This window comes from Dipodomys spectabilis, unplaced genomic scaffold, assembly GCF_019054845.1.
Source record: "Dipodomys spectabilis isolate Male_0828 unplaced genomic scaffold, ASM1905484v1 ptg000340l, whole genome shotgun sequence".
NCBI classification, from domain to species: Eukaryota; Metazoa; Chordata; class Mammalia; order Rodentia; family Heteromyidae; genus Dipodomys; species Dipodomys spectabilis.
In genome coordinates this window covers 656,489-679,258 of record NW_024871017.1, presented here as the reverse complement: position 1 = coordinate 679,258, position 22,770 = coordinate 656,489, and the positions used below count along the sequence as shown (strand labels likewise).

The 22,770-nt window shown below is 46.3% G+C and overlaps 2 protein-coding genes across 10 annotated transcripts in view; one reads left to right on the top strand and one right to left on the bottom strand.

Moving 5' to 3' along the window:
• LOC122095186 (ceruloplasmin) overlaps positions 1-6,328 on the top strand; it is a 32,045-nt gene extending 25,717 nt beyond the window's left edge. For 3 of the 4 annotated variants that reach the window (XM_042665629.1, XM_042665632.1, XM_042665627.1), the window contains 2 exons: positions 4,735-4,839; positions 6,217-6,302. In XM_042665629.1, the coding sequence (XP_042521563.1) occupies positions 4,735-4,838 (104 nt within the window). In that variant the 3' untranslated portion in view covers position 4,839; positions 6,217-6,302. Of the gene's footprint in view, positions 1-4,734; positions 4,840-6,216 lie in introns of all 4 variants that reach the window. The other variant, XM_042665628.1, reaches the window with a different exon arrangement.
• Hps3 (HPS3 biogenesis of lysosomal organelles complex 2 subunit 1) lies at positions 920-22,512 on the bottom strand. Of its 6 annotated transcripts, none has more exons than XM_042665640.1 (17): positions 22,295-22,512; positions 19,231-19,722; positions 18,294-18,465; positions 18,112-18,197; positions 17,239-17,431; positions 15,773-15,854; positions 13,579-13,733; positions 11,612-11,720; positions 10,588-10,769; positions 9,590-9,767; positions 8,794-9,027; positions 6,729-6,914; positions 6,237-6,425; positions 5,338-5,442; positions 3,422-3,628; positions 2,610-2,700; positions 920-1,484 (listed from the first exon to the last, which is right to left on the bottom strand). In XM_042665640.1, exons 1-17 carry the CDS (start codon positions 22,506-22,508, stop codon positions 1,357-1,359), a joined length of 3,003 nt encoding a protein of 1,000 aa, XP_042521574.1. In that variant the 5' UTR covers positions 22,509-22,512; the 3' UTR covers positions 920-1,356. The 6 variants fall into 6 exon arrangements, 3 of the variants coding, with proteins under 3 accessions (XP_042521574.1, XP_042521576.1, XP_042521577.1); XR_006145062.1 differs by having other exon boundaries at positions 1,329-1,484; positions 2,610-2,704; XR_006145063.1 differs by lacking the exon at positions 920-1,484 and having other exon boundaries at positions 2,612-2,700; positions 3,422-3,597.
• Between the last annotated feature and the right edge of the window lie 258 nt (positions 22,513-22,770).

Sequence of the window (22,770 nt, the reverse complement as noted above, 5' to 3'; positions counted from 1 at the left end):
TAGTACAAGTCTGGCTGAAAGACATAAAGTGACCATTGGAAAACTGAGGTAGGACATTGGTTCCTAACAGTGTATGTGACACTGCTGAATGGGACCGGCTATACACATTTCTAGAAAGACTGAAACCGTGCAGCCTTGCATTTGTGTGTGGGGGGTGTCCTTGTCACAGATGGAAAGATGACAAGCTGTCCTATGACACGCAGCTGACACCTGTGGAAACCTGTGGGTCACTACCACCACCACCACATTCTGAGGACTTTCCAAAACCACATTCAAAACAATTCTGACCAGATGTGGCCCTGGGCTGTCCATTAAGGCTCACAGACATGTCTGCGACCATTGTCCCCCATACAGTCCTCTAATGTGCTACTGACCTCATTTCTGGTGAATCCAAGTGCAGAGGGTAGAAAGGAAAGTCAAACAAGAGAGAAGCCACTCTGAGTTTTGCTGAAACCTACAGGATGCTCAAAAGATGTGACCTGGATCTGGGGAAGGGCATCTGACAATGCTTATAGCAAGACCTGGCAAAAATGAAATGAATAATAAACTAAGAAAAGGCCAATGGGGAAAGGCTTCAGAATATACTGTCCCAGACACAGAGAAAGTAAAAGTTTTGCCCAGCCTTAGCTGAAGTCAACATATAGTATCAATGATCTGAACTTAGGGCTCAAATTTTAACAAGAGCTTCTATAAAAAGACTGATATCATGATATAGTTCTTTATTTTCACATATACTCTGGCTGAAAAAATAAACAGCATTTGTTAATATTAATAACAAATAGAAACAGGTTTTGCTGAAAACACACATACACACATTCAACACATATTGAGAGCCAGACAAAAAACTCAGCTTTGTAAACTTGACCTTCATTTGGCTCAGAGCACAAAAATAACCTAAGTTAAAAAAGTAACAAGAAAATAAAAGTTCAGACTCTTTTACTGTGGCAAAATATTTACATCTTTCTCAAAGAAAATTACAAACAACAACAACAAAAGGAGAGAAATCTCAGAATTGGAGCAGATAAAATTCTGGGCCACTTAGAGTGACACACATTTCCTTCAAGCATCCTCGGGGTGGAAAGATTGTCATGTCTTCACAGCCCTGAATTGAGGCTGTCCTGAGCAAAGTCACCACCCCCCTTTAAAAATGTATGGCTTCTTTGAAGAATTCTTATCTTGAAGCTTTTACATTCTGGACCATAAAACAGAGCCAGACATACATTAAGGAACTAACAGTCACCACTCCATGGTAAAGTTTGTGTCCGGAAAATGTCTGAGGCTGGTACATGCTGACATGATACAAAACCCCCTGTGCTTGTAGCTGTACCTGGCACCCAGTGATTTTAAATGCTACCTTCAAGTCAGTGGCTTCTTTCGACTGCAGTACAGCAGGTATGGCAAGAAAAATGCTGCTGCGCCATCTTCTGGGAGAACGGTCAAAAATTCCCTCAGCTCCAACTCCACAGCAACGACAGACAAGGCCTCTGGTGGGGAAGATACCTGGGTCAGAACTTGGTTCTCCCATCCAGTATTCTCCAAATCACTCAATTGATCAGATCACACAAAAAAGAGTCATTATAAAAACAAGAATAGGCTCCTCCATCCAGACTGATTTTTAACAACTTCCTCATTAAGCCTTTCCAGAATCATTTGAAGTTTATTTTACATGCAATTTGGAGTTATTACTTCACTGTTGGATGGCTCCATTGTTTTTAATAGATTTCTAGCATTCTCTAAAGAAAAATACAATCATTTGAATGCTGTTTTGATGTTAGGACTATATACAGCTAATACATAAGGACAGTTTACTAAGACAGTAAATGTTGTTAACTTTCAGACACTGTTTTCCTAAATCAGATCCTCTCTATAATGAGAGTTTCACATTAGTAAGTACCAATTTCTTTTTATTACCATTTAGCTTTTCTTCTGAACAACAAAGACAGGTGTTCTAGTGACAGCTCTCAACCAGGCTGAGGTAAAGAGACCTTGCCTGCCCAAGAACCACCCTGAGTTTAGTTGCAGTACCAAAACAAAACCGAAAACAGATGAGGGAAGGAATTTGTCATATTTTTAATCATTTTCATGATCGGTTACTTAACAGATGCACATGCCCTCTCCTATGCACAATGTTTCAGCATCCACTGGGCCTTGTAACTCCATCCACATTCTGGCACCATGCCCTGTGACCCTCTTACACCTTTTATCTCCTAGAAGAACTCATCAGTCTTCAATCGTGTTTAATGAGCTTAACTCCCCACCTGAAACAAACTAAGCACCTAGACCATCAACAAAAGCTGTAACTGTCCTAGTGTCAGTATTTTGTATCTTCAAGTATTTTGAAATATTAATGAATTTCTATGATGTGATAATTTAAATGCGTGAAAGTATTAATTTATAAGAACAATAGCACTGAAAGTGGAAGAGGTAAATAAGTATCATATGTGTTGGTCAGAGGCCATATAAAACTGAAAATAAGCTTTCCAGATGATTCTACAAGTCCTCTCTCTTCTCTCTCTCCTTCTCTCTTCTCACTACATGGCATGAAGTGAGGTCAAGGCCTCAACAAATTCACAGTTAGAATTTATCTTTAAGCTCTAAAGGGAATTTACCTTTTAATGATGCCAGATGAAGCTGGAACTTCTCTCCACCACACTTCACTCTCTGAAAAAGTTCAGGAAGCAATTTTTTCCACCACAGAGTCTATCTTAGGAAAAAGTAAGAAAATTTTAGTTTGGTGCACTTTGCCCTCAGTGGCAATACTCAAGAAGACTGTGCTGGGACGTAAAAGGCAGAAATACATCATCGGATGAAAGACTTGACTTTGAGCAAGGGCACCGATGGTTCATGCCTATTATCCTAGCCACTCAGGAGGCTGAGACCTAGAACAGTTTGAAGTCAGCAAGGCAGGAAATGCCATGAGACCCTTACCTCCAATTAACCAGCAAAATGCCGGACTACAGACCACACGGGGGGAAAAATTGCGTCATGGTTTCTTAACTTTTAATCTCCAAACAGCAGGTTTTTTGAAATGACAACAGACCATTAATACCACCTCACAGTACTCAACACACAGGGCATGAGCATGCCTAGGCCTTGAGCCCCACATCCCTGTAAAGGTGGCCTAAATGGTTCTGCTTTGCAGATAAGATTCCAGACCCCAGGTCTGGGAAGGTGGCTCAGTGGCAGAGTGCTTGCCTTGCATGCATGAGGCCCTGGGTTCAATTCCCCAGCACCACATAAGCAAAAAGAAAAAAGCTGGAAGTGGTGCTGTGGCTCAAGTGGTAGAGTGCTAGCCTTGAGCTGAAGAGCTGAGGGACAGCGCCCAGGCTCAGAGTTCAGGCCTCACGACCGGACCCAAAAAAAAAAAAAAAAAAGATTCCAGACCCCATAACACAAAGTTTGAACCATCTGGAAAACATACCCGGTGCTCGTCTTTGAGTTCATGGTTAGCGTAGGGGATGACAGCCTCCGGACACCTGTCTAGCAGGGTGTCCAGGCACTGTTCATACTCTTGCAGGCGCGTGTGACACAGAATGTGGATACTGAGGCCCGCAGTACTGTCTTCCAAGAGTGGCTCCAAGAATGGAACAATGGAAGCTATGTCAAATGAAGGACCACATATAAGAGACTATGAACAGAAAAGCAGAAGGTTATGGGATGAGGTATCAGAAAGTAAAAGCACCAACACAGCATAGTTTTGTAAGAGACTAAACCTTACTTGCAAAACAAAAAAAGATGATGTAATTTTAGAGCCTTATGCATATGGTCCTTACTTAATAAGTCTAAGAGGACAGAAGAATTAAATAATTTTGATTTGCCTCTTTGATGCTTAATAGAAAAGTCATTTAAAAACACTATCATTTAATTTACTTTAGACAGACTACAAATGAAAAGGAATGTGTTTCTTTATGAGTCTAAGGTGCAATCAACTCATGGTCAAAGATGCATATGCATCGGTATTCAGTACTGAAAATCCTAAGAGATCCAATGTTCAACAGTAAGGAGCGAGTGAGTTAAACAACAGAGGTAACATTGTGTTATCAGAGTTCTATTGTCAAAGACTCTCTAAGGAGAAAACACTCAGGATAAAATGCTGAGTAAAAAAAATCTTCATAGGAGATTCTACTCAGAGATGCCCCGGTTTTGTAAAACCCGATCAGACCCAGGCCCAGTCAGGCTCACAGAGAGCCCTCTGGAAGAGCCATGGCACTGGAAACAGACTTCCCAGGATGGTTTTCCTTTCACACTGTCCTGTGTTTCCACCTACTTTGTATATAACTCCAAATAAAATTCAGCATTCTGAAAGCCAGTGATTGTTCAGAGCTTGGCTAATCAATGCAGCTGGCCAGAAGTATTATTTCAGAGCTTTACCAGTATTGCACTTTATTTTATTTTTTTGCCAGTCCTAGGGCTTGAACTCAGGGCCTGGGCCCTGTCCCTGAGCTTCTTTTGCTCAAGGCTAGCTCTTTACCACCTGAGCCAAGCACCACTTCTGGCTTTTTCTGTGTATAGGGTACTAAGGAATCAAACCCAGGGCCTCATGCATGCTAGGCAAGCACTCTACCACTGAGCCACCTTCCCAGCCAAAAGTATTGTACTTTTTTTTTAAAGCAACTTTACCAGTGTTTAAATTTTAAAGTATATCTAATATTATCAATTGCACCATCCAAACAATCTCCATGCTTCCTCCCTCCTGTGAAAGAGTCAAGTGACTTCTTTATCTCTTTTGCTCAGCCTCGTCTCAGACTTACAGCAGGACAAGAAACATTAATTACTCATTCTTGGCCAGTGCAATCATTTTATTCCAAACATCCACCAAGGAATGGCCGGGAAAATAAGGTTGGTATCTTTGCTTCCTGCACGTTTTATACATTGACGACAATGTGTCAAAGATGAAGTAAGGTGATAATCTCCCTACGTGGAAGGCCATCTATAAAGAGCTATGGTGAGGAAAAGGATTCAGGAAAGTTCAGTCAGATCACATGCTTGAAAGCGAGGAGCCACAGAACAATGCAATTTGAAACTGGTTTTAAAACATCACAAGTTACACTTTTCAAGCAGTAAGTGAAATAGGCCTTGGAGTCTTCTGAGGGAACTCTACTGACAAGCTCCCCAATGACGTTAAGTGTGTCAGTTAGTTCTGTGTGTAGAGGACACCCTGCCCATCAGCAGTTCCACACAGAGGCAGAAGCTTCCTCCAAAGTCCCTGAGTGCGCCTCATTTTAGATTTAGTCCCCCAAATGCAATGTTCTAAATAGGGCATTTGATGGCTCACCAAAGCAAATATAATACATCTTACTGTGCATGTTCAAAAGAAAAAGAGACATTTCTATTTACCTGTAATTTTGAAAGGTCTTCTCTGTAATTTTTATCAGCTAAGGAATCTGGTGATAAGACATGAACCCATGGATAGATTAAGCCATAATGACTACAGGCATTTATCTGAAACATAAAATAAATTTGTCATAAACAAAATAGACACCACCAACCCCTCCCTCCCCAACAAAACCCTCTTCATTCAAAGAAAGGTAGTCATCAATGCCATTGTCCATATCATACTTGTGTGGGCTGTATTGGGTGGGAAGCCTTCAGAATGTTCTTCCGCCTGTTGCTTCTATACTACATAATCTATACGCAACATTTCCTTATATTCTAAACTTTTTAAAATATGCTACAGAGCAAAAGTAAGCAATATCACTTTTGCAATTATACTCAAAAAGAGCTAACAGTAATATTAGAAGTAATTTTTATTTATGCTACTTTATTTGGGAGGTAATGTTTCTTCCACAAACTCACTGTGAGTGACAAGGAACCCCAGGAGCTTAGACAAAAAAAAAAAAAAAACCTTTTCAAATGTGAGCAATTCCCATCACAATCTCCTGCTTGGCTCAGCTTGCTTGCCTGGCTGGTACTCCACCTCGAGTCATGCCTGCAGCCATACTTTTTGCTAGTTACTCTGGAGATGAACCCATGGACTTTTCTGCCCAAATGGAAGTGCCATCATCCAGATCTGAGCCTGCTGATTACCTAGGATTACACCTGTGAGCTAGCAAGACCAAGCTCCTTCATGGACAAGTCAGTTGTAATGCACTTTTAACTCTAGCTTAAATATCTAGTGATAAGAAACGAGACTTAACTATGAGTAATTAAAAATATGAAGGCCTTAAAAAAAGGAAGGTAGATTATTTTATGTGCCTTGCCTGGGCCTCCCTGAAGGCCCAGTTCCATTATCTTACCAGATCCTCTGATGTGCGAAGTGGTGTGGTGTCAGGAAGCTGCCTCTTAGATAATCTCCAGATGTACTGTGATGTGAGCTTGAAGCAGAGTTCCTGAAGAACCACATCTGGGAGACAGGACACGAGCTGAGCTTCCCAGAAGTCTACCAGGAGCTGAGGAGTTGAATCTTCATCCTTACCACAGAGCACCTTGAACACAGAGAAACAAGCCAGTCTCAGATAAACAGCTGGTGTTTACAATGGCACACCATGATATAGGCCACGTGGTGAGTAATTCCTACCCCTGGTTTCAGTGCCAAGGCTAGAGAACAGTTAGGCATTGTTAATAAGAAGCCAATTCAAGGTTGCAAGGATGGAGCTTCTCCAGAAATACTTTTGATACATGCTTTTATGTGACAGACCAATTATATGTAAGTCTGTTTTTCAATAAACAGATGAGAAACTGTTCTTTTTCTCTTCTCCCTCTTTCACTCAGTTCATTAAATTACAAACCTTAAAGAAAGAATCTGCTTCTTCAATTCCAATTTTGTTGTTCTTCTGCAAGCCCAGGATGGACGCCACCAGCAGTCCAGGCTGGGTCTCCTGTAAGTGAGCTGCAAACTGGGTAGGGACAATCTGCCCCTTCCTCTGTTGAGTCAGCAGCCGAGGCTCCAGAATGAAGCCACACACCAACTGCATCTGCAGAAGACAAAGGAGACGAGGAGCGTCTACCTGATGACTCAAACACAATTTTTTTCTTTAACTACAAAGATTAGTTCCTATACCAAGAAGGGTATCATTAACTGCCTTATGTAAATCATTAGAACTTATCTCAACATCAGGATGTCCTAGATCTATAGAGAGGTTTTATTTAGGGCTTTAAGACTATATCTTAAGCTTTTCAAAATTATGGAAAGAAGCATCATGTTTTAGAGTTCCATTTTCAGAATAGACAGCCTGATATTGGCTTGCTCACCCTACTAGAATAGCTCACTGGTGAGTGGTAAAGAATGTCTTCTTGTTTTAGAAAGCAAAGTCATAGTGAAGCACCGGTGGCTTACACCTGTAATCCTGACTACTCAGGAAGCGGAGATCTGAGGATTGCAGTTCTAAGCTAGACTGGTAAGAAAGTCCCTGAGACTCTTATCTCCAATTAACCACTAGAAAATTGGAAATAGAGCTGTGGCTCAAAGTAGTAGAGCACTAGCTTTGAGCAAAAAAAGCTTAGGGATAGTGTACGAGTGTACGGGCTTTGAGTTCAAGGAGGGAGAGGGGGAGGAAGGGAGAAGAAGAAGAGGGAGAGGGAGAGAGATGAGGGAGGGAGAGAGGGAGGGAGAGGAGAAAGATGGGCCTGTGATCATTGGAAGCACATGGACTCTGGAGCTGACTGGTGCAACTCTACCTCATCCACTGGCCACCTGTGTGATTTGCCTCTCTGTCTTGTTGTCTTCTCTAGCTTCATGCATGAAAGCTATGTGGGAAGCTGAGGTCTGAGGAACAAGGTTCAAAACCAGCAAAAAGACTTGTTATCTCCAACTAACCACAAAAAATGGAGCTGTGGCTCAAGTGGTAGAGTACTTGCCTTGAGCAGGAAAACAAAATCTCAGGGACAGTACCTAGGACAATAGACCCGTTCACCCCATACTCCCTCTACACTCCAACTATTTTACAGTATTATTTAGCTTTTTGTTAAATATTTAAATATTGTTTAAATACTGCCCCCCCCCCCTTTTTTGGTCGTGGGGCTTGAAATCTGGGCCTGGGTGCTCTCCCTGAGCTTTTCAGCTCAAGGCTAACACTCTACCACTTGAGCCACAGCACCTCTTCCTGTTTAAATACTAAACAAGCTAACATAATCAAGGGTGCAGGACAGGCCCTGGACATGACAGGAGGTTCAACATAACCTTTAGCCCCTTTCCCTTAAATGACTAACGTCTTGGGCTCACATCCCTAAATGGCCTCTCCACCAAGAGACACGGCCTTCCTCCTTAAGTCTTACCATCTGAAGTCCAGCCCTCCTGACAATACAGCACCTGTAACTTTCTAAGTGGAGGGGTTTTTACAGGTGCTTGGGTTCTAAGCCTCATAGTTAATGTCCTCTGTGCTGTACTTAAACGGACACCACGCTGCTGTTCTCAGTGACCACACCATCTTTCTCAGGCCAGGTCAGACTATCTGCTCCAGGCAGAGCCCAGAGCACCCTTCACGCAGGCATAGTGCTCCAAATGCTACTAAGACAGCCAGAGGAATATCTGCTGCTGATATTTCTCCTGTATTTTTCAGACCTAAATTCCTACTTGGATCATTTCCTTAGATCTGCTTTCCATTACAACGAAGAAAATGTAAGTTAGCTGCATGCATGCAATCCTAGCTATTAAGATGGCTGAAATCTGAGGAACAAGGTTCAAAGGCAGCCTGGGCAGGAAAGACTCTTTATCTCCAATTAACCACCAAAAAGTTGTGGCTCAAGTGGTAGAGTGCTAGCCTTAAGCAGAAAAAAGCCCTCAGAGACAGCATATGGACCACACCCACGCCCATACCCACACAGCACCCCCTCTGCGTAGGCAGGGCACTGTACCTCTGTATGGCTTCGCATCTCCTTTCTGTACAAGTCGAGATCTCCTAGTTTCAGAGCCACTGCTGCCCTGGTCAGGGTGACTAAGACGGAGGAGAACCCACAGGTGTCCAGGCCCCTCAGGCAGCTCCAGGCAAGCGAGGGGTCAATGTTCTTCATGGAAGGGCTACAGAGAATATGAGGCAGTTGCTTCGGCTCAGCCACTCGAAACATCTCAGCCACTCTTGCTGCTAATTCCTTTGAGGGCACCAACCAAGAATGAGAGGTCAGGCCGCCGGCAGAAAGCAACAAAGGCAGCAAAAACACCTATAATTTAAAATCCACCTAAAGAAGTAATTTGGATGAGGTGATCTCATTTCTCTCAAAACATCAAAGCAATGGGTACTGCAATTTCCAGAGACCTTTAAAGGATAAGAAAGGCCAAACAAGCCTTAATGCCACCAGGCCAGGTTCTGCGAGTGAGCGCTGCCTGGACTGGAGGCTGGACAGTCAAGGCTGCAGGCAGCACAAGACACAGGAAAGCAAAGCCACATTCTGCATCACAAAGGGAGCCATTTTCCAGTCACCACGCTGGTTCCTCAACCGCCATGGACCAACCAACTCTCCAAGCCTGCATAACTACAAAAGCCTCTAAGTTCTTTAAACTATGATCATTAAAGGCATGTGATTTTTTTTTTCTTTTTTAGGAAAAGAAGGAAGGATAATATTAATAACTTGCCACCTAAATACTATTACATAAATTACTAAAATGGAAAGTTAACAATATTAGCTATAAACAAACATAGAAAAGTATACACACTCCACTTAATTCTTCATCCAGGTTTTCATAAAGTGAGTGATTAATATAAAAGATTAATCCCCTCTCATATTTCTGTGATTCATCTTCGGGCCAGTCCACACGGGCCAGGACTTCAGCCAGAGACAAACTGGACATCTTGTAGTATGGCAGGGCCAGGTGGGCATGCTGGGTAGCAAGCCTTACAGGAAAAAAAATACAAAAGCCTCCAATTAGCAAGTTTTGAGCCTGTTCCTAACACATCCAGTAAAAAACAAGTCATGCTTTACAAAGTCAGAAAATACCAAAACCATCTCCTGCCATTAGTAACTGGAACAAACTACTAAGTACTATTTTACTGTCATTCTAATTAATGCAGTTTCCTTTTTCTGGCCCCTAAATAAAAATGGAAAAGCAATCAATTAACTAAGTGAATTTTAATATTCATGAGGTGCCTCTAAAATATGGTGTTTATTGGTAAGAAAAGTGTGCTTCATTAAGTTGTAACCAATCCCATAGTCCATATACACCTCTGAAAAAACTAAATAGAAAAATGTGCAAGTTGTTCACATGTGAAATAAAAACTGCTGCTTGTCCTGGGGTGCCTGGTGCCGTCAAAGCACCAGTGACACTCTGCAGCTGATTCCTCTAAGCTCACGCTGAACAGAGCAGGCTTGTCTCTCAGGGAGCTTCACTGCGCGCCGTCCCATCGCCACAAACAGCAGCAATTCCTAAGTAGGTACGAAGTCATGAGTTGGAGACTCTACTGCTTGTCTGACGAACTGCTCCTCTTCTAAGACAGGGCACAGCCAGTGGTCTTGGCATCTCTAGGCCTAGCACAGCACCTGGCACTCTGTCTGGATTCAACAGGTGCTTGAGAAACGAGAGGACTGTGAACCAGCCCCCCCTCTCATCCGCTCGTGTCCCCTCACCGACCCGGTAACTACTAGGGAAGGAAGAGGGAGGGAGTGCATGCAGCCCGGGGGAAGGCCGGGGTCTGAGGGCCTAGGGATACCACAGACCTGCTGTAGCAGTCCCCGAGGTGCCCACAGCTCTCCTTAAACGCTTCCATGAGCTCTGCTCTCTCGCCGGGCTCCAGCTGCTGGGTGTCCATGAGGGCGGCTCTGATAAGCAGGTGAGCCTCGCTGAGGAGGTGGATGCAGCTCTGCGTCCTCACCGTCTTGTACGTGTTACTGTAGTCCACCTGGAGTGGGGATGACCAACAGATCATGTGGCTGCCCAGTTCTGTCCTTAATCCACGTTGGGCTTACAAGATAATGCCTAGGCATGTTAAATACTAAAAGTAAAAAAGAAAAAAGCATTTATTAGAGCCTTAGCTGGGTAGTGTTTTACTCCAAAACCTATGGGCCAGTTAAATCTATACATGATGATAAATAGTACCTTGTTAAACAGCTTTAAGTGTCAGGGAAGGAAGGCCCAATTTATACTATAATGTAAATAATAGTAATAATTTGATCCCAATTTGGTGAGGCTAATGAACATGCTATACTGATAGTATTAACTTCTGTAAGGAAATTCTGGGATGTGATGGTTTCTGGAGTTGAGACTGGGTGCCACCTATTTTCAACTGGTGGTTTAGGCTGTTCTACTACATCCATTTCTGAAGCCCCAAGGGCTAGCCTGAAGCCATCAGTGTATTCACACGTCAGTGGGCAGCTCAGCCAGATGGTACCTCAGACCGCAGTTAAGCATGAAGAGAGCGATGGGAGGAGCCAAAGGGACTGTCAGAGTTAAGATGCCAGGACCAGACAGGCAACGTTTAAAGCAGGTTCTGCTGGGGTTCAAAGTCAAGGACTATTGAAGTTGGCCCGCTCTTGGACAATGGTAGAAGAGTGTGTATGAATAAGGGCAGACATCTCAGTTTCAGTGACTCCTCAAATGTCGGAAGCAGTGAACATGCAGAGGTGATGCAGGAATTCACACTCCACAGTGAGATGGCTCTGGGGTGGGTGTGGCCTCCTAAGCTGTGATAATATAGTCAATTCCACTGTCCACTTCTACAAGGGGAGAAGGTGGAGGAAGTACCATTTCCTTGTAGAGCTGCACTGGTGGGACTGTATCCACGATATAGACATTCCACCCAGGCCCGGCTCCTGGAGGCCTCCTCATCTGAACACTGGTATTTTTCCTAGAACTAAAAGCAAAACAAAAGACCGAGAATTTTAAGGCAAGAAACATTATTCATACATTGCAGTTCTGAGTGGTAAACATTGGGTACTAGAAGATAATACAGCTCTGAAAGCACAGGACGTATCTCCAGTGAGTGGCTGCAGAGCTGATTTCGTCACAGTACTCTATAGGCCTACAGCATTTACTGTTCTATCACATATTGGTAGTTCAATGCTTCTGATTCGATTTATAAGCATTCTCAGAGGGGCTGTCAGCTCCAAACAGGTGCTATTCTCAGCTCTGAAAGTGCCTGAGCGCAGACCTTCTCCCGCAAAGGTGATCCTAGCTCAGCAGGCTCTGCACCACACATGTGAACAGAAAGAGCTTGCTCAGATGCGCCAGGAAAAACCTGCAGGACCACATGAGCCTTTAATCTGCGTAAGGCAGTGTCTTATCTCTTGCTCCCCCCCCCCCCCCCCCCGTATTCTCCTAACAGTATAAGAACTTTCAAATTTTTTGATCAAATGAATTCTGTGCACACATTTTCTGACTAGTGACTGTATAGAAACAATGCACACAAACAACTCAAAAGCAAACACTTAGGCTCTAATTCCAGCACCCCGGAGGCTGAACCCAGAGAACTGAAAACTCAAGGCCAACCTGGCATAAATAGTGAGATTCAAAAAAAAAAAAAGTAAAAACTCATGCTATCCTTGAGATACACTGTATTACAGTATAGGCTCCTCCCTACACAGATTACCTTTGTGATGCTATTCCTCATTTCCCTGCAATTACATTATATTCCCTATTACTACATTCCCAGTGTAGAAGTGTTCACAGCAAACAGAAGCACTGCTGGGCTAGAACTGAGTCCTCACTTCCCGTTAGAGACTGATGCGGCACACATGTGATTGTATTTTAAGACAAACAGGCACATAAACCATGAAGGTGGCACTACAAACACTTAGTCATTTATCTTGCTATTACAGAAAACAACCTTTGAATAAAAAAATGTAACTACAGGGTAAAGCAAAGAATTCAAAAGGAGTCCCATTAAGTACACAGAAAAATATATCCTAAATTGGTTTAAAATACTGTCTTTACTGAAATTATTACTACTATTACTGTTATTGCTACTGATCATAGTAGGGTTTGAACTCAGGGCTTTGAGCTTGCTTGGCAGGTTCTTTTCCACTTGAGCCACAGCTCCCCTCAAGTGTTTTATTTTTTCATCCTTCTTTTCCAACAGTGTGTCACATTTATGCCTTTGCAAACTGGACGCAGATGAGCTGACAGGCTTTCTATTGGTAGAGATGTGGGTCTCACAAATATTTATGCCTTGTTTGGCCTGGAACCATGATTCATTCCATTTTAGACTCACAAATAGCTGAGATTACAGATGTGAGCCACTGTGCTTGACTACTGAGACCATTTTTTTTTTTTTTGCCAGTCCTGGGGCTTGAACTCAGGGCCTGGGCTCTGTCCTTGACCTTCTCTTGCTCAAGGTTAGCACTCTATCACTTCTGGCTTTTTCTGTGTATGTGGTACTGAGGAATCAAACCCAGGGCTTCATGCATGCTAGGCAAGCACTCTACCACTAAACCACATTCCCGGCCTGTGAAACTATTTTGCAATTTGTTTTTTTCTAAAAGACCCATGGTAGATGGTTAAACATTATTATAGAGATCTTTAGACCCTTCTGTACCTTCTCTGGAAAATGAATGAAAAAATCATTGAAAAAAAAATCATCAAAAAAGAATGGAAAAAATCATCTATCATTCCACATTTTCATTTAAAAATGGTAAGGTAAGATAAATACAAAATATGCCAGCTATACTTCACTCCGGAAGCAGGCAGGCGTGTGTGGGGCATGGGGTACTTACGGAGTCCTTTTGGGTGACTCTCTTCTCTCCTCAGTGGCCTCAGGGTCTGCCTTGGTCAGAAGTATGATGTGGTTTTTAAAGTGACAGATGGCTTTCAAACCAATGAAAAGCTGTATTCTTAAAGCACAGACATCCATACTCACAGGTGGGCAAGCCTGAGGAGGGGAAATCACAAGAGCTTTCACCTGACCAAATCAAACTCCCCCTCCCCCAATCCACATTGCTATTCTTAAGAGAGTGGAGTTATCTAAACTTACATAGTTAACCATATGTCAGTCAGTCAGTCAATCAACCAACCACCTCAGTACTTGTACAGTGAGAAAACGTAAGTGTGGGAACTGGGCAGAGTGAGCTCTGTGGACCCCTCAGGAAAAGCAGTCCTGGAGGGTTCTCCTGTGCCCAGCAAAATCCCCTCTCACGAAGGCTGGCTGGGGGCAGTCGGAGGTTCTCGGCAAAGCGAGCCACAATGACAGGACATTCTAAGGCATGCAAAGTGCTAACTGCTTCCTTGTGGATGGGCGTGTGTTCCGGTAGTCCTGGGTGTGAATGAAACCTGGGCTGCTAACGGGCAGGTGTGCCAGGGCATGAGGAACCAGGCTGCTGTCCTGTGCATGTGACCCTCAGCTCCAGGAGGGAGGACACCGATCAGGGCAGAAGGGGGAAGGCTGCAACCGAGCTCACAAAATGATACGGGCATTAACTGTTCTCTCCCTGAGGCCCTCTCCATCAGCCCTCTCATCCAAGTGGCTGCCAAAACCATCTTAAAACCTTCCTATCTTAAAATAGCTAAGGAGGCCTTGATCTGGTGGAGACGCAGGGCCTCAAGGGAAAGGGAAGATGTTGCAGCAGCAGGTGCTCTGGCTCATGCTCAGGCTGTGAAATGTTTTTGGACACCATGGCTCTCAGGTCTGGTTCAGCAGGTGAACTGCTGACTGTACACACAGCCAGCCATCTACCCTTCTGGTGAGGGGGCGGGGATGCAGGGAGAGGAGCCAAGCGGGAGGAGGGCCCTTCCCGCTCTCTCCTCTGCAGGCCTCAGCATGGCGTCTCCCCACCAGCTGCCACTGCTCCTCTCTCCCCCTCTCCTTCCTTCTCACTGGTTTTAAGGGACTCTAGGAGGATATGGTATGATGACTTTTTCAGTCCAGTGGGTACCCTGACTCTTATTTTAAAATTAAGGGCAAGACCAGAAGGATAAAGAATGCTGCATTTTCATTTTCGCCAGGGAGATAAACCTGATTTTTAAAGTCAGCTCTCACTGGAAAGACTGAGTGCCTATCTTAGAATGAGAAAGGCACAGGAAACATGTGACTCTGGTCCCACCCTGGGGCAGCCACACAAAGCCAGGACAAGCTATAGCAACGCAAGGCTCTGAGGATGGAGACCACACTCTCAATACCCACAAACCACAGTACTGTGGGAAGATGCTCAAGCTGGCTTTTAACCATCATCACCAACACTTATTTTTCTAGAAAAGGCTTTCTAGGTGTACTAACTTTTGACAAACAGGCCATCATAATTGGGGGTTTCTCACTGCATGTACATTCATAACAAATATCCACTCAAATAGCTTGTACTTTAGAGGTGAAATAGCACAGATGAGTAACTATGAGTCTATTTTGGAGAACAGAAATACAAGGTCAGATGATAAAACTGCCTTCATTGATTTTGTGGTTGGTGCTTTCCTGAGAATAAGCATGGTGTGTCTCACTGAAAGTGCAGTTATTGATCTAGCATATCCATTAACTAGACTAACTGTGGAAGACTGTTGTTGGAAGCTTGAAAAACAACAAAAGAATGATAGACATATTTGAGGATAGTATGAATAAGTTATTTTAATACCTCTTGTGGGGTATGGAGTATATTATATTTTGTTTACGCATATGCTACTTTGTTAATACATACAACTGCCACAAATATTTGTGAGGAAATTTTGTACTATAATATAGTCATAAACTGCCCTCCTTACACTGTACAAATTCCTCACTGAGCTTTAAAAAACTGAATTAAATTCTGAGTGAGATGTTTGCAAAGCCATCTTACGAATTGTGAACTCTACCACAAATCACAAATGCTTAGTATTTATGTCTGTATGAAAGACAACCAGCAGCCTCCCTTCCTGGCCTGGTCCCAGGCCAGCCTGCGTGTCACACTCCTGACGCTGGGCCTCACTGTCACCAAAGCCAGTCCTAACCTTCAGGGTGGTGTCCATGTAGGGGTCGTCCTCTCGGGCCACCGCTGCGCTGCACCGCACCGTGAAGCACTGCAGGTTGTTGCTGAGGAAGAGGAGAGAGGCACTGAGGGTGGAGGCTTAGGGCTAACCGCAGAAGGGGAGAGGAGGCTCTCCCAGCACACCACCACACGTCCAGTTAAGGATGGAGGGGTTGAGACTGCTTCCCAGGAAGGAGGGGCCTGCAGGCCCCCAGAGAGCTTTACATACCCATACCTGGCCCTCACTACATCGCTAATGCACATGAGCCTCACAGGGCATCCATCCTTATCATCCCTAGATGCCCAGAAACTCTCCCACCTACCCTCCCACCTCTCTCCTGCCTCTGCCCTGCTTAGATGCAGTCCTGTAATCTGCCATCCAGAACTGGTCCAGGTGCATAGTCACCAGCATCCATGCCCCTCCTCTGAGGTAACTGGCAAGCCGTGTTCCCAGCACTTTTCCGCATTTCCACATCACTAGTTCTTCCTGGCACTTAGTCAGGAGTAGCTCTCTCCCTAGCTGGGGATTCCAATACTCCCCCTGGGTTTAAAAAAAGAAGTTGCTTTCTTGTGCAATCAATCAGGAATATGGAGTATTTCTGAAACACCAGACACCATCTTCGGTTACAGTCTGAGCCTGCACCTACCACATCTACTTCTAACCTCCACCCACCGAAACTCTAGGTAGCCTTCACACCCAGCTTCAAACACAGCCACCTGTCTGAAACTCGGCAGTTTCCTTCCCTAGGACACACTGCGTGTGTTGTGAGGTCTTCAGATCCTTTGCAGAATCTAGTTTGTTTTCTGTGTCTCACACTGTTGCTTTAAAAAAGTAGCTGATACTGTGTATTCACAGTTACTTGGTCACAGGGCCCAAGGGCTTGAATATTATCTAGACTCAAAACAGTGGAAAGAGAAGCAAAAGTGCAGAGGTAAGAGGAAATGAGATCCAATTCCTGCTCAGAAAGCAGTTTTCTGCCAGCACGCTAGGGCAAGACCACAAGAAGACATCCACTCCCACACAGCCATAAGCCCGTCCATCTACCCTGCCTGCCCCAGGGCTAGAGTCACATCCTTTTTCTGGTCTTATCGCAGTTCTAACCCACTATGAAATAACTCGATTCTGAAAGAACAGGATGGCAGTGAGAAGAGGAAGCCTAAAAAGAGTTCAGAGAGATGTCCTCACTGGGCCTGCAGCAATCTCCCACATGCAGAACCTCACATCTCCTTACAGAGGGTCCCCACCAGTCTAAGAAAGCACAGCAAAGCCACCACCGAGTCCACAGCACTGGACAGAGGCCGGAGCCATCCGAAGACAGACATGAGCAGACAGGCAGCTCCTTAGTTTATGGTACTCTACGTGACTTTGGAGGGTGCTCCCATTACTGTAGGTAGCAGCTACAGAACCCACGGGGGAGTGACTAGGAGGCCAATGAGCTGAAACGATACCTTGTGATGACGTGCAGAAACTGTGGCGTGAGGACGGCCTGCCTGGCCGTCTCGGGATACTGGTAGACAGACATCAACTCCACGGACTTCACAACCATGTAGAGATAGCCGACATGAGGCAATGAGAAAAAACAGAAGAGACTCAGCAGCTCTTTTTCCTGAGACAGTTTCTCTCCATCGGACGAAGGAGAACCTGCATTCAGAAGTGAGAGTGTGTGGTTTGAGTCTGTGACTAACATGTTAAGTCTTCCTCTGCCCGTCTACAATTAGCTCTCTAAGTCCTTCCCAGTGCTCCGGTGCCTTGCTACAACTATACTTCCTCACTGCTGGTTCTCAGTGCTTAGCATGACACACTCCAGACTAGACCCCCTTTCCTAAAAGAAACCAAGTTAGGGAAATGCTACATAGGACAAGTACTTATAGCTTCCCCTAGACATTGTCTAAGATATGAAGTGGGCTGGGACCAGTGATTTTCAGTCTTACTGCGTAGATGCCCAGGACCCAAAACTACCAACTAAGTCAAACTCCCCAGCATTGTTATTAAAAAAGTATTCAGGTAAACTCAGGGTGGCAGGGTTTCGGACCACTGCTTAAATTCAGTCCACATTTTCCCACCCGGCTCAGTAAGGTGGGTCAAAGTAGCTTCCTTCAATATCTAGCTGGAACCCTGGTATATCTCTATTCCACTCCTACAGGGCTTCAATTTCATTATCTAGGCCTGGGGATCATTCCAAAGGGAAATGGCTTCACCTCTTAGTCATTGAGCCGTGCCTTGCTAGTGGTCACAGGTGCTAAGGAACTTGGCAAGGGAGACTTGGTTCCCACATGGGGGTCTTCCCGACAGCCATAGGTCTGCCTGCTCAGCACACGTACCTGTTCGGTAAACAGGCAGCAGCTGGAGTGAATGCAACCTGACGTCATCAGATGAGACACAGAATGAAATATCAGGAGTGAAGCGTCTGTGGGTGTAAAAAGACAGGGAAGAATCTCATTTCCCCATACTTTGAGCAGGTACATAAACATCAAATGCCAGTGACCAAAGGGGGCTGGAATACCGATAGAGCAAGTGCTGGATGTGCAGATACTCCGCTTTCTCCTCAGCCAGCCCCGTCGGCTCCAGGGAAACAGACATGCCAGACTGTCTGCTTTTCTCACCCAGCAGTTCCATGGGCTTTTGGCAGAAAACAAAATCATCTGATTCAAGCTGTGACGTTTCACTACTGGGTCCTTAAAAATAAAATTCAAGAGCTTAGTAACTTCAAGTACAACTATCTGCTTGAATGAAAACTAGAGAGGGTGCTGTCCAAGGTCTTCTAACTAAAATACGAGAATGATCGCCTTGCCCCAGCTGTACCATTACTTCTACTGCCAGATGTAAACAGACTGTCATGATGCAGAAAAAAATATGTGGAGCCAGACAGAAACCCAGTCTAGTAAGAATAACTAAGTCTTGCTAAGCGTAAGGCTCCCATCTGTAATCCTAGTTAGGTGAGAGGCAGAAATCAGGAGGATTGCAGCTAGAAGCCAACCTGAGCAGGAAAGTTTGCAAGACCTAGTCTCAACCCATAGCTGAGGTGGCCCATTCCTGTCATCTTAGCTAGGTGGGAGGCTAAAATTGGGAGGACTGGGCTCCAAGACAGTCTAGGAAGGAACGTCTACAAGACGCCGCCTCAACACAAGGATGTGGTGTGATCGTATGTGCGTGCCTTCCTAGCGAGGACAGAAAGCCTACAACAGGCGGAGAGCGGGCTGGCCGTGGCCTCATCTCAGAAATTAACCAGCATGAAAAAGGGTTTGAGGTGTATGTACCTCAGCGTGTACAGTATCTGCCTAGCAAGCACAAGGCCCGAGTACAAACCCCAGCAAAAACAGACAAAAAACCCCTAAGTCTATAAATAATGTGGCGCGGCACCATAAACTCCAGAGATGTTCCCAAAGGTGAAGGGTTCCTCTCTGCCTAAAACAAGCAAGCAAATAAGTTCCATCATTTACCTTCTGCCTGGGTCACTGTGTCGCTGGTGCCGTGTGGATGATGGTTGACTCTCTCTGCATTTTTAGGTCCTGACTCCAGTTTTAGGATTAGGACTTCTAAGTCTGACATGACAGCCACATATCCAAGACAAAAAGAGATTTCCACAGGGGTAATGCTGTTTATGTGTATCACTAGAGCACGTTCGAAGTCCAGCACTGAGAACTCCTCACTAACAACTTGATACTTGAGAGTAAATAAAACGAACTGATCTGTGCAGCCAACAAGGAGGTCTCCTTTCACAGGGCAACAGGAGATGCACAAGGGCACCTCAGACAGCGGGATTTCCACGATAGACATCTGGTCCCTGAAGGCCTCGCTGAGCGGCGCCTCCACGCTGTGGCCCACCATCCGGACGCACACTCGGGAACTCTCACTTCTTTTTCTCCTCCAGTTTGCATACGCACGCACAAATGTGGCTCCGTTCTTCTCCTCAATCATTACCAAATAGTCTCCTGAAAAGGAAATAAGATTTGACTAGACTTTGTAGTCAAACACAACTGCTTCCTTTGCTGACCTGAGATGAAACACAGGAACCACTGGCCCAAAGACTATGGGAAGCCAAACCCTAGGTGACAGCATCAGTACTGGAAACTTATGAGGCCCGAGGTTCAGAGATGCAATCTCTCACCATCTGGTGGCTCAGGAAAACCTGTTCATTATTCCTACACCAGAGGGAATTCACACACCATTCTCCACGTGAGCTCTAAGTGCATCCTGTGCCCTACAGGTACAGCTCCCAGACAGCTCTACTGACAAAAATGATCACCACCATTCATGTCTTACTGAGAGTTACACAAACTTAGTATAAATCAAGGCATTCACTGTTAAGTAGAAAATTACACTTGATATCCCACCAAATCACAACTTTGAAACAGAGTGAAGTTACACATTTATTTATAAAACTAAACAAAACATAAACCCAAGTCTCTGAACTGGATTATATGAGTATTTTTGTTGCTTTGGTTTTTAGCTAAGAAAACATGTATTTGTGGCGAGAAATCAATAAATACAAATGAAAAGCATAATATTACCTCCCAGAAGCCTCATCTTAACAATAAGGCTGCCTAGGGTAATTTTCTCTCTCTAAATATGGATCATGAAACATGTGCCATGATTTAGTTAACAGTCCTCTAGTGAAATATGTGGAAGTACATTTAGGTTTTATTCCCTAACAAAAATTTCTGCACATGTGAGTACCAAGGGACTGCATTAGTGGCACAGAGTCTCAATGCTGGGCAACAGTAGGTCCGGGTTAATATGGATCACTAGGCTGCTGTCACCACTGGTATTCCAGCAGTGCTGTGAGTGTGTCTGTGCCCTGCCTCTCCAGCAGAAGGCTTCAGTCATCACTCCTGTCTTCACACACACACACTCAATTAAGTTTCCCTGATGACATTAACATTTCAAAACCATCCTTCAAAATTTCTACTTATCCAATGTTCCCAAATTTTGTAACAGAAGAAAAGCTGTCAGCTAATGAAAGGAAAAAGGTCCGGAGGTGTTTTTCTACTTTGGTGTGTGTGGGGGGGAGGCAGTGCACAGCATTTCCAGTAGATTGAAATACTTGAATTCTGTTTTTCAGTGTCTCTGAAACACCAGGCACTAACTTCCTAGGAGTAAAGGAAGGCAGAAGAGAAATGCCAAGAAAGGGAAGATGAGTTTTCTGGATATCAAGATAGCCAGGAGTCTGCCCATGTTTAGTTATGTCTATGGTTAAAAGTTCAACTGGGCCACATGACCCATGGTGTTAAAGCCTTCCTTCCCACATGACTTCTGAACTGCTTTGGGGCAGCCAGCAGGGTTCTAAACCATCTTTGTTCTTGCGGCCTCATCAGTGCAGTTCTCTCCGTTCCTGTGCTGGTTCCCCTCAGCAGTGCACTCCTGGCTCAGGTCAGCAGCGCACTCCTGGCTCAGGTCAGCAGCGCACTCCTGGCTCAGGTCAGCAGCGCACTTCTGGCTCAGGTCAGCAGCGCACTCCTGGCTCAGGTCAGCAGCGCACTCCTGGCTCAGGTCAGCAGCGCACTCCTGGCTCAGGTCAGCAGCGCACTCCTGGCTCAGGTCAGCAGTGCACTTCTGGCGAAACAGTGGCCTCTCCTCAGTGGCGGTCCCGCCTCACTCCAGAGAAGTTAACTGCTGCAGCCGAGCTGCGGTGGCCAGGGCCTGGGGCCCAGCAGTGCCATCAACGCTACCCCACAGTGAAGACAAGCAAGAGGTCAGCCTCCTGCTGCCACTTCAGATTTTAAATAAATGTCCACTTGGAAGAAAGGGGCAAGTTAGGCAAATTCTCTCTCACAAGCTCAGCCCACCATCTGCAATGGATGGCTTTACTATTTGATTAAAAAAAAAATCTTTAAGGTGAAAACTGCTATGCCTAAAAGAGGGCAGCATGGAGAAGAGTTACCATTCTAGAAAGTGGAAAAATGGGCAAGAACCAATGACTCACACCTGTAGTCCTAGCTGTTTGAGGCTGGAGTTCAAAGCCAGCCCAGATGGGCCAGACCCCAGCACAAAGCTGGCCGTGGGGCCGGGGAACAGGGAGGAGCAGCACCAGCCGAGTTGAGGAGGGCCTGAGCCCCAGTCCGCAGTGAGGAAGGGGAGAGGGGAGCATAAGGGTCGGGCTCCTGGGCCGGGGCGCCGCGGAAGGACTGGGCGAGCTGGCGGGCGCGGGTCGCTCAGGTCGGGCGTGTCCGGCTGCGCGGCGGTGAAGGTTCTGGCGACGGCTGGCCTCCTCGCGTGGCAGTGCAGACCCTCCCCGACCGACGGACGGACGGACACCAGCGCGGGTCCTCACGTCGCCACGTCCAGTAGTGACTAAGGACTCGACTTACCTTACAGCAAAGTGGAACGGGGTCGAAGGCCTGGTGACCCCACACCGGCCAGAGGGGTCCCGGGGCGCGGGGCAGCCCGGCCCCCGAGGTCTGAGGACAGGGGAGCGGCCCAGGCCACCGCGCGCGCGCGCGCGCCCGCCCGCCCGCCCGGCGCGGATCCGGCCCCGGAGGGCGACCCGCGGGTGCGGCCACTCACCGGGCTCGCTGTAGAGCAGGCGCAGCACGGAGCCGAGCGCGGAGAAGGCGCAGCGCGGCCGGCACAGCTCCCGGCCCGCCACGGCGAAGGCCTCCACCCGGCGGCCGGCCGCGGCGAACAGCGCGTCGGGGCCCCCGCAGCACAGGCGCTCGGGCTCCCGCGTGCAGGGCGCCACCTGCTGCGACCCGAACGGGTGCAGGTTGTACAGGCGCATGGCGCCCGGGGGGGGGGGGCCGGGAGGCCGCCAACGCCGCCGCCGCCCAGGCCCGCGCCCGCTGCCCGCTGCCGCCCAGGCCCGCGCCCGCCGCGCCCGCCGCCGCCCAGGCCCGCGCCCGCCGCGCCCGCCGCCCGCCGCCGCCCAGGCCCGCGGCTTCCGTGCCCCGCCGTCACGTGAGCCGCCGCCCCGCCCCGCCCCGCCCCGCCCCGCCCCGCGGCAGCCGCGGCCGGTGACGCCACGGCCACGCACCGACGGGTCC

Bases quoted from the DNA above. Each gene is read 5' to 3' on its own strand.
- Hps3 (XM_042665640.1), bottom strand. From the start codon at position 22,508: ATGCGCCTGTACAACCTGCACCCGTTCGGGTCGCAGCAGGTGGCGCCC. The intron at 11,721-13,578 runs GTAAGTACCCCA...TTTTGCTTTTAG, and splicing joins GAGTCACCCAAAAGGACTCC to TTCTAGGAAAAATACCAGTG. The intron at 3,629-5,337 runs GTAAATAGAAAT...TTCTGTTCATAG, and splicing joins AAGACCTTTCAAAATTACAG to TCTCTTATATGTGGTCCTTC.